This window comes from Athene cunicularia, assembly GCF_003259725.1.
Source record: "Athene cunicularia isolate RWA chromosome 20 unlocalized genomic scaffold, athCun1 chr20_part1, whole genome shotgun sequence".
NCBI classification, from domain to species: Eukaryota; Metazoa; Chordata; class Aves; order Strigiformes; family Strigidae; genus Athene; species Athene cunicularia.
Window position 1 is genome coordinate 3,863,780 of NW_020799125.1, and position 10,285 is coordinate 3,874,064.

Genomic DNA, 10,285 nt, shown 5'->3' on the forward strand with positions numbered 1-10,285 from the left:
CAGCCCTCTGATTGGTCCCTGCCAGGGGCGGGCGCTGTGACTGGAGAGCGAGTGGTAGTTGCCATTGGTCAGACTCCCTGAGGTAATGTAGATTCTCATTGGCGGAAGGCTCATTCCTGCTTGCTGATTGGCTAATGAGCAGCGCGGTGGTGCTTCCCTTTCCGGTGGCGCTGACCTTGCCCGGGAGCGGAGCCGCAGCCATGGTGGCGTACTGGCGGCAGGCCGGGCTCAGGTACCCGCCTGGCGGCGACGAGGCCCCTCTCGCCGCTTCCCTGCAGTAGCCGTAGCGGCCGGAGGCGAGGGTCTGGCGCGGAGGGTTGGCGGGGTCACAGCGGCGCTTCCGGGGGCGGTGGAGGAGCTTTTGGGGCGGGTTTCTTTCTCACCGCCGTTTTCTTCTCCCTTTTCTCTCCTGTCTTTAGTTACATCCGGTATTCCCAGATCTGTGCTCAGGTGGTTAGAGCAGCGATGAAGCCTCAGTACAAAGCGGAGGCAGAGAGGGCGGCGATGGCCACTGTGAAAACTGTGAAACCCAAAAAGGAATAAAATGTAAGTAAATAGAGTGGGCTGGGGTGCCGTATTAGAGCTTTTTATAGGCGGAGTGTTGGTTTCCCAGTGTAAGGTTAATGAAGCACCCAGCTGCTTGGATCATTTCGTGCTCTGTGTGGCAGATCAGCTCTGATCTTCATGCATGACACTGGAATGGATTTCGGACCGGCTTAGTGCAGACATCTCTGCATCCTGATGACGTGTGGGATAGGAGACGGCTTAATCTCCTTAGCTCAGTAAAGTGAGATGTTCTGTCCATCAAGCCCTGCTTTGAACGATTTGGTGTTTGGTCGAAGTTGTTACGGGTTTAAGCAAAACAGCCGGGTTTGTGTAGTGAAGTTCATGGGTTTCCCGTCTCACTTTACTAAGCCGACGGACAGCCTCTCTGAACTGCTGTTTCCCCTATCAGCAGACTTACTTGCTTAAGGGTTATCTACTGTCTGTGAAAGATCGATGCTACTTGTATCTTTATTTGTGACATTGCATACATCACAAAGCAGCTGAAATCGCTCCTCTTGCAAGTAGAACAGCTTCTAGGCCTGATCTGAGATTAAATGTTATTGCCTTTTGTTTGAAGCATATCTTGTACGTATTCTTCAATTGAATAACTTCTATTTTAAATCTCGTAGGAACTGATCTGTGGTGAATTAACAGCAAACTGCAATGCTGTAGACAAGCTCAAGACTCTGCAATATAATGTCGTCGCATCAACTGTAAAACTTGCCTCTATGTAAATCAGTATGCTAATAAATGTAACTTCAGTTAAATGAATGTGTGGAAAGTGTTGTTCCTCTTGAAACAAACTACTCCATTTTGCAGAGATTTATCTTTCACTTGTGTTAAAAATACATGACTGTTAGCAGAATCTACCATTCTGTAGCAACATGTCTTTATTTTTCAGGCAAATCTTTTGTTGGATTTCATGCTGATATTTCAGATACATAAATGAAAGAGAAATTTAATTGTTTAAAACTTTTCTGCCTACTTCATTTCAGTGATTAATGATTAATTTGGAAAAAGTTTTCTGCACTAAAACCTATGTCAAAAGAGAATATAGGCAGGTAATTTTGATAATTAAAAATATCTCTGTCAGTTCTCTCTACTGGAAGTGGTATACTTGTTGGCTTTAAAATTCTCTGTTGTCATGGTGTTCATCTTCCATTTGGGCTTGGAACAAAACTCAGTGAAAAAACAATTTGGCAAGGTTTAGTTGGTTACGACTGAACTGGAAGCAGGGTATTTTGCTGTGGGTGTGCTACAGGGGATCTCATCTCCAGAGCTGTCTGAACACTGAGCAGTGAATCGGGAGCTGGAGACCTGGCGTCCTTTAAGAGGTGGAGAAGGAGGCACAGAAACCTCTGGGCTGTACTCTGATCACACATCTACTGGTTGTCCTTCGTGTTACCACTTTGTCACTTTACTGGGGGGAAGAGGGACATGCGTTCACTGGGGAGGGTGACTGCCACCACGTTTGCTTGGGAGCCAAAGTCGTACTTCCAGCCATGCTGGTTTAGGAGAGGTGTTTGCATGTTGCTGCTGCTTCACAGCACCTGTAACTGTCCCACTGCACCGGAGGAAATGGAGCACACTTACAGAATGTGTGTGTTCCCCTAGGCACTTCTGCTGTGGACTCAAGCATGAGGCATTACTTTCTTCAGAGTATAATAAACTCTCTCTTATAAAAGAATAATAAAAAAAGCTCAATTCTTCTAATGCATTTTAAAGTTAGTCCTTACAAGAATAAACTTTATTTTTGTCTATCAAATAGCTCAAGTATTAAAGTATTTTATAGAAGGCTATATAATTTTTATTTAAAGAATATTATAAATACAGTGTTAAGTAGATGGCTGTGACTGGCAAGAAAGGTTTTTCCTGGAAGTCAGGATATGTTTTTGATTTAGTGATTGCTGTTGAACTTAGATCTAACTAGCTGCAAACCATTCTATCCATTTTGCTGTAATTAACGATAGGAAAAAAATTACAGTAGTTAATACATGGGGAAAAAATATCACACCAAAGCTTTTACACAGTGTTCACAACTTTGTATGCTAATATAACTCAATCTATAGTTTGAAATAAAAACAAACCACACAATGATAATGAATGCAAGCTCTGCAATAATCTAAGACAGCAATGTGTTAGACTATTAAAGTACTTCCAGAAAAAGTAAGAATGTGCATATTCAGTCTTTTGCTGCATGTTGTTTTCCCCTCCCCCTGTAACTTAAGGAACTGAACTTGTCTGGAGATTTCCCTCAGTCTGTGGAGTGTGTAATAAAATAGGTGCTGGCCTTACAGGTGTGTCTGTGCTCCTGGAACAGTAACAAGCTCACAAACACAACACAGCCTGTGTTCACCTAAGAATAAATACATTTGATGAGTTGATAGCATATTTTGCTGTTGCTTAGGATCCTGATAGATACGCACAACCACAGAGGCTGTATGTTACATTCAGTATCTGGTGAGTCTAAAAGTGAATACATTTACAAGAAAGGCTGTTATGAGACTTATGTCTTCGTAGTGGCTCTTTTTTGGGAGAGAATTGGTGGCAACGGTTGTTCAGGAGAGTAAAGCATAGCTGCCATTACAAGACAATGCTTTTGAAATTAATATTGGCTATATTTTGGTCAGATGCAAAGAAACAATTCTGAAGAAAGGTGTATTTTTGGTGTGCAGATGATGGCTACTGTTTTTTCTTTAGTGAGTGTCAACAGGCTTATTAGGGGCATGTTTTGCTATTACCATGGGTTTTATAGTGCTTCCTTTTCTGAGCTGGCTTCCACTTCCACCTCTTCATATTCCTCAACATCTGCAGTGGCATCCTGGTACTGCTGGTACTCGGACACGAGGTCATTGGTGTTACCTTCTGCTTCAGAAAACTCCATCTCATCCATCCCTTCCCCTGTATACCAATGGAGAAACGCTTTTCTTCTGAACATAGCTGAGAACTGTTCAGAAACCCTGATGAAGAGCTCCTGAATGGCTGTGTTATTGCCAATAAAGGTAGCTGCCATCTTCAAGCCTCGTGGTGGTATGTCACACACAGCCACTTTGACGTTATTAGGGATCCACTCCACAAAGTAGGAACTATTCTTGGTCTGGACAGCCAGCAACTGCTCATCCACTTCTCTGGTAGACATTCGGCCCCTGAAGATGCATGCCACGGTCAAGTAACGTCCACGACGAGGGTCGCAGGCTGCCATCATGTTGCGTGCATCAAACATTTGTTGAGTAAGCTCTGGCACTGAGAGGGCTCTGTACTGTTGGCTACCTCGAGCTGTCAGTGGAGCAAAGCCTGGCATAAAGAAATGCAGGCGAGGAAAGGGCACCATGTTAACAGCCAGCTTCCTCAGATCTGCATTCAGCTGACCAGGAAAACGGAGCGAGGTCGTGACACCGCTCATCGTTAGGGACACTAAGTGGTTGAGGTCACCATAGGTGGGATTGGTGAGCTTTAAAGTTCTAAAACATATATCATACAGAGCTTCATTGTCAATGCAAAAGGTTTCATCTGTATTCTCTATTAGCTGATGGATGGAGAGGATGGCATTATACGGCTCTACGACCGTGTCGGATACTTTGGGTGAAGGCACAACACTGAAAGTGTTCATAATCCTGTCGGGATATTCTTCTCTGATCTTGTTGATGAGGAGCGTGCCCATACCTGAGCCTGTGCCACCACCAAGCGAATGGATGAGCTGGAATCCCTGAAGGCAGTCACAGCTCTCACACTCGTTCCTGACCACATCCATGACGTTTTCAATCAGTTCAGCACCTTCTGTGTAATGGCCCTTAGCCCAGTTGTTTCCAGCACCTGAATTACCTGTAAACAGAATTACAGAAATAACAGCCACAAAGTTAAGAAAATTTTGAAAGGCTATGAAGATGAGAGTTAAAAGGCCGCTTTAGGACAGTTGACTCTAGTTAGTGTGCTGACAGCAAGCTGTACATACCATGAATAAAATTGTCAGGTCGAAAGAGTGGGCCTATTTTGCTAGACCGTACACTGTCCATCGTACCAGGTTCCAGGTCCACCAAGATAGAACGGGGCACGTATTTATGGGCTAGGACAAAAGAAAATAAATGCAAAGAATTATTATTAGAAGTCAAAGAGACAGGCTTATAATCTACTCTGAAAAATCCAGCCCACCTATAGGATTTGGGATATTTTTTCTTTTAATTACTTACTATAATCTTCATGTTGGCTCTGCTAATTGCCATGCCAACACCCTATCAGTGCTGAGCACTTACAGTAAGCCTCATTGAAGTACACGTTAATTCGCTCAAGCTGCAGTGACGCATTCCCATGGTAGTTTCCAGCGATGTCAATTCCATGTTCATCACTTATCACCTCCCAGAACTGAAAAAAGGAAAGAAAGGTTCAATACATGCAAAGGTTGGTTTGTTTGGTTTTTTTTCAGGACAATGTGTTCAACACCAGCTCTCATGCCTGCTGACACGTAAAGTAGGAACTGTGCCTGAAGTGGGGGGTGTTTTGCCATTTATGTATTAGATCAGAGAGGGGCTCCTCTTCTCCCCTCTCCCCAAATAAGTGCAAGGGAAAAGTTTAGTAGACCATTTATGCTGTTTAGCCATTGCCCATGCACTAATAGGTGGAGGCTCTCAATTTGTTCTCTTTATAGTAAAGGAAAAATTGGTATTAATTTAAATAACACAGGTATTAGTTGATATGAGGTTAACAAAAACGTTGGGGCGGGGAGGGGGGGCAGATTGGGAGAGTTGTTTTGAAACCTTTCACATACAAGTGGGACTGTGGCATGGCAAAGCTGGCTCAAAGTTGTGTGTGAGCAATGCTTTCCACAAACAGATGTTGGTACTAAATGTTCTATCTTGACACTCATATGGATGTCTTGTACTGCGGCTCTTATCTAGGCAGCAGCCACAGCAGTCCTAATGTAGACACACCCACTCACTGTAATGACCAGGCTATTTTAATTTTAAAGGGCTTCTGGTTTAGCATGCAGCCTCCTTTTGAGTGTACAAATACACCATGCCAACATGTATGTGTGTGTGTGTGTGTGTGTGTGTGTGTGTGTGTGCACTTTTCTACAGGTCTCATCAGACGTAAGCAGTTTCCAGGTCAAAGCCAACAGGAAAAGTACAGACCTTCCAACTATGTCATGTCTAACATGACATTCCCTGTCCATCCACAGCTTCATGTTCCGGTAAAAATCAAGGTGAGGTTTATGGGAGCAAGAAATGGAGGAAGAACACAACGGTACAATCCTTCAGCTATCATATGTCTTCAAAGACGTCCCAGCCCCAAATTAAACCAGATACTTTTATTTGACAACTTCCTACTTATCGATAAAAAAAAAAAAAAAAAGATGGACACAGAGCAAAAAGCAATGCATTTTTTTTTTCCTCCTGGCACAGAAAGTCAGCGGTGAGTGAATTATCTCTAACTAACAGCAAAATACTCCAAAAGACACCACTACCTCTCGCAGAAGGCCTGTTGGGCAGGAACTGCACTTTGTGCTACTCTTAGAAAAACCTAACCGGTCACTGATAGCACAGGTCATTCTGTTGACTAATACAACCCCATATTAATTGCTATAATGTGGCAGAGTTACTGCTGTATGGCATCACAACTTTGCAGCCCTGGAATGACAGTGTTTTGCAGACTACATTAGTGTCCCTGGGAATATGGGTCTCAGCAGGAATGCCCCGGAGCACTTATAATCACTGTGCCATAGTTACTGCAGCTGTTTCATTCACTGACAGGCTTTAATTTAAAGGTTAATGTTTTAATCTTTGCATAAGGAGCAAGCCCATCTTATGACTTTAATATCAAAGTATTCATATTCACCGCTAATGTGCCATGCATCCTACCACTGAGTTAACAAATTGTTCCCCCCAAAAGTCCCCATCCCTTAATGATGTTTGACCTGCTACCACTGATCACACTTAATGACCAATATTGAAAAGAGACCTTACCTTAGCTCCGATTTGGTTCCCACACTGGCCAATCTGAAGGTGCACAATTTCACGCATTTTGCGTAGCTTAGACCTGTTGGTGGCCACAACCAGGTTTCCTAGTTGCAGAACAAGCCCTCTTTCTGGTGCTTTATCAGCTACACCCAGGGCAGTCTGCCCCAAGGGGCCTTTTTATACTGCAGGGACTGTCACTCAGCCAGCAAGGGGAGTAGCCACTCCTCAGAGTGCTCATCAAAGCATTTCGCAAGGCAAAGTGTCTATTCACTGCCTGTGTACAGCATACAAGAGCACAGGTACATTACTGAGCGGCTTGGAAGAGAAAATTGTCACATGCACCCCATTACAATTAATCCTAGTTCTCTGTGCAGCAAACAGTGTGATTCATTAATATCTGTGCACATTGTCTCTGTGTTTCATTATTTTATACATAATATATACCCATATATAGGGAGATTCTTAAAAGAATGAATGATCTTAATTTTTTAAGTACATGTGCTTCTGCTGCATAATTTAAATTTTAGCATCATATCAGTCATACGGGACAATATCCATAATAAAAACAATAATAACGTCTGAGCAGCGGCCTCCTATAACCACAACATTCAGCACATTGCCAGGCAAATTTGCAGTTCACTAATAAATATCATTCTCAGTGTTTAACTGCATGAAGGAGGGGGACAGGATCAGTAACAAAAAAACTCCACTTTTTAAAGCATAAATATAACATTGCACTCTCAGTGATATATGTTCCTTTAATGACAATCCACCTATTTCAGCCAATCTAAAATCTGAATCAACCTGTGACTAACTTGCACAGATGCTCTCTCTCTTCCTTTCCTGACATTAAGAAATACAGTATTTCTTACATATCTTGTGTTCTTATATCTGAGATGTAGTATTTCACAACTTGCCAGGAAAATGCTAGAGGTGAACACCCAGTTCCTCTGAAGTTAACTATAATGTTCACTGTGTGAAATATGTCACTCACTGCATTAAAGGAAACGATGCGAGGCTGAGCAAAACATGACACAGACATGTCCCCTGCTGATAAACAGGACTAATATCGCTGAGCAACAGAAACCCAGAATGGACTCTCTTCTGGAAGCTTATAGTAGTTTTACTACATGTCAGGCGATTGTCAGTGCTTTGAAAGTGTTCCTTTTAAGGATAGGAAAAGGAACTATAATTAGGAAAGCACCTTAAATTATTTTGTGTAAAAAGATGACAGTGGAAGGACTTGACTCATTGAGAGTAACTACCACTTTATGGGGTGCTAGAGATAAGGAATCTCTGACCTTCCATATTGCTCCAAAAGAAAAATCAGCTTATTCCAGACTTCCCCACCACAGATGACTTCCACTTCTTCCACCAGCAAATGGAGGAAAAGACAACTTCACCAGAAGCACACTGCAAAAAAGTAGCTAGTGAACATTCTGCTATCTTCTGCGAAGCTATGAGCCATACTCATGAGGGAGCAATAAATGCAAGACTTTAAATTCAGGTAGATTACTTCTGTTTCCCTAAAACAGAATAGTTTCATCATTTAAAAAAAAAAAAAAAAAAAAAAAAAAACTTTAAACAGTTGGGTTTAGCCAGCTAGACAAGGTGTTATGTTCGTTCCATTGCCACATTGTAGGTATTCTCTGCAATGGCAGTGGCTATCTTCTACAATTTCCTAAGACAGAATTCTGGAAAGCTTATTTGGACATTTACTTTGAAAGCACATTTCATTTTATTTATGCACATTTCATATTTATTTTTCCCAACTATGCTTAACTAAAAGTAATGATGTAATTCTGAGTTGTATATTCAATTGCTGCATTTGGAATGGGAGTTGCACTGACACAGCGTGTCAGATTGCTGCTGACACTAAATAACTACTACTTAAAATATTCAGTGTATTAATCTACCATAGCCACAATTTATGACGAGGCTGAAGAGGCTAATTCATTGTCCAAAAAATTTGGCAGGATAATTTCAGCAATAAATATACTCACTGAGAGTGTCTCACAAGCAAAGAACACAAAAAGGGAAGTGAAAGAAATATGCAATCACTTAACATTGGTTTTTCTCTTGCTAAAAATATCTCCCTGGAATCACGCACCTCCTCTGAAACACTTCCTTATAGAGTCTTAGAAATTATGGCACATGACACCAAGTACCTGAGGCGCTTTGTGAAGAGGAGGTGGTTTTGTGCCTCTTTTCCCTCTCCTCCTCAACTGTGACCCTCCAAGGCTGTCTTTATTCCAAACCTGGTATTTGAAAAGCCTGTTTCTGTGTAGATTTTGTTTGCAGGCCTGTCATTCCTCAGCTCTGAGAAACCTCAAGCCTGTTAACTGCCCAAGTGTGCTTCCCAGGCACGGCCATTGAACATGTGCTATTGCAGATTAGCGCCCTGAGCGTCACCAGAGAAAGAGGAGGTGGTGACGGAAGAGTTGGCTTCGAGGGACTTTTGGCACTGCGGAGATTAGGAGCAGCCTGGCACTGGGCACAGCTATTACCAGCCTGTCCCCAGGCTCTGTTATCAGGCTGCCCACTGCTTCTATTGCCTTCAGAGTGGGCCGTAGATATCAAAGTCCTGTTGCTGAACAACCCAGGGTTTTTTCAGCTTTTTTTTTTTAGTTTGTTTCTGGTTTTTGGTTGGGTGGGTTTGTTTTTTTTTGTTTGTTTGTTTTTGGTTTGTTTTTTTTTTTTCTTTTTTTTTAATGTGACCACAGTACTCACTAGCAACAAATACGCATGTGCAGGGACGAATTTTGTCAAAGAGCCAAAAAGGTCGACTGCACAGCAGCTGGGCTCAATTCTCGCTCTGCTGTTGTTTTTGCTGCTTTGGTTCTTAGTGCCTCAGTTTCTCTGTGCATGTGGAGTTAATAAGCCTCACGCCTTTCATAAAAAGTGCTGAGAGCTAAGGAAGAAACGCTGCGAGGGAAGAACTGGCTGTGGTTTACTAAACCTGTTTACCAAACATGAAAGCTCTAGTCAACATATGGAAACGAGACTGGTAGTCCACTCATGCAAATACTTAAAACCTTCTGCAGGAAAATTAGCAAACTACTTTTTAGTATTGTCTAAATCTTGTAGCAGATAATAAAGAATCTTCAAATGTCCTGAACCCTACAGAATAGCCTAAAAAACAGACGCAAGCCTGTATTCTTTTGTAAATTGTTGCATAAAAGGGCTTGAGACTTGGGACTAGCAAAAAAAAAAACCCAACCCAACCAAAAAACCAGCCTGCATGCTCTACGCAATCACAGTCGCTGGGCACAGTGTTAGGCCAAAGGTAAAGAAACCTGTAACACAGCCACAGGGGCTGCATCTCTCCCAGATACCTCTTGTCACAAACGCTGTGTTGACAGCAACTGCACAGATTGAATCACCGCAATATTTTAACACCTTTTCTTTTTTTTTTTTTTTCGCTTTTTTTTGGCGTGGGTTGTTTTGTTTTGGGGTGTGGGTTGGTTTGTTTTGTTTTTTTTTTTTGGGGGGGGATATATATATATATGCTCACTATTGCTCCATTTTTGAGCATGTGAGATGGAGCCTTCACCCAGGGGCACCAGCAGGCCCGTGGACGAGGCCCTTTCTCAGCCTCCGGCTGTGTTTGTTCCTTATCCCCCGCAGTCAATTACCGGGCACGGGCTCAGCGACGTGCAGGCTGTACTTGCCCCGAGTGCGGCGTCCGTCAGACACGGGCCGATAAACGCGAACTAAGGGACACCCAGCGGAGGCTCCGCGCTCCCGCCCGCCGCAGGTGAACCCGCAGCGCCCGCCCCGCCCCGCTC

The 10,285-nt window shown here is 42.9% G+C and overlaps 2 protein-coding genes across 2 annotated transcripts; one reads left to right on the forward strand and one right to left on the reverse strand.

Annotated features, from left to right (window-relative positions):
* The first annotated feature begins 109 nt into the window (after positions 1-109).
* Positions 110-1,317, forward strand: ATP5F1E (ATP synthase F1 subunit epsilon). Its single transcript, XM_026862211.1, has 3 exons — positions 110-232; positions 420-546; positions 1,176-1,317. The coding sequence occupies exons 1-2, from the start codon at positions 135-137 to the stop codon at positions 541-543; spliced, it is 222 nt and encodes a 73-aa protein (XP_026718012.1). The 5' UTR covers positions 110-134; the 3' UTR covers positions 544-546; positions 1,176-1,317.
* Positions 1,318-2,335: 1,018 nt separating this feature from the next.
* On the reverse strand, positions 2,336-6,890 carry TUBB1 (tubulin beta 1 class VI). The gene is made up of 4 exons (XM_026862210.1): positions 6,504-6,890; positions 4,797-4,905; positions 4,499-4,609; positions 2,336-4,368 (listed from the first exon to the last, which is right to left on the reverse strand). The coding sequence occupies exons 1-4, from the start codon at positions 6,558-6,560 to the stop codon at positions 3,296-3,298; spliced, it is 1,350 nt and encodes a 449-aa protein (XP_026718011.1). The 5' UTR covers positions 6,561-6,890; the 3' UTR covers positions 2,336-3,295.
* Positions 6,891-10,285: the final 3,395 nt, after the last annotated feature.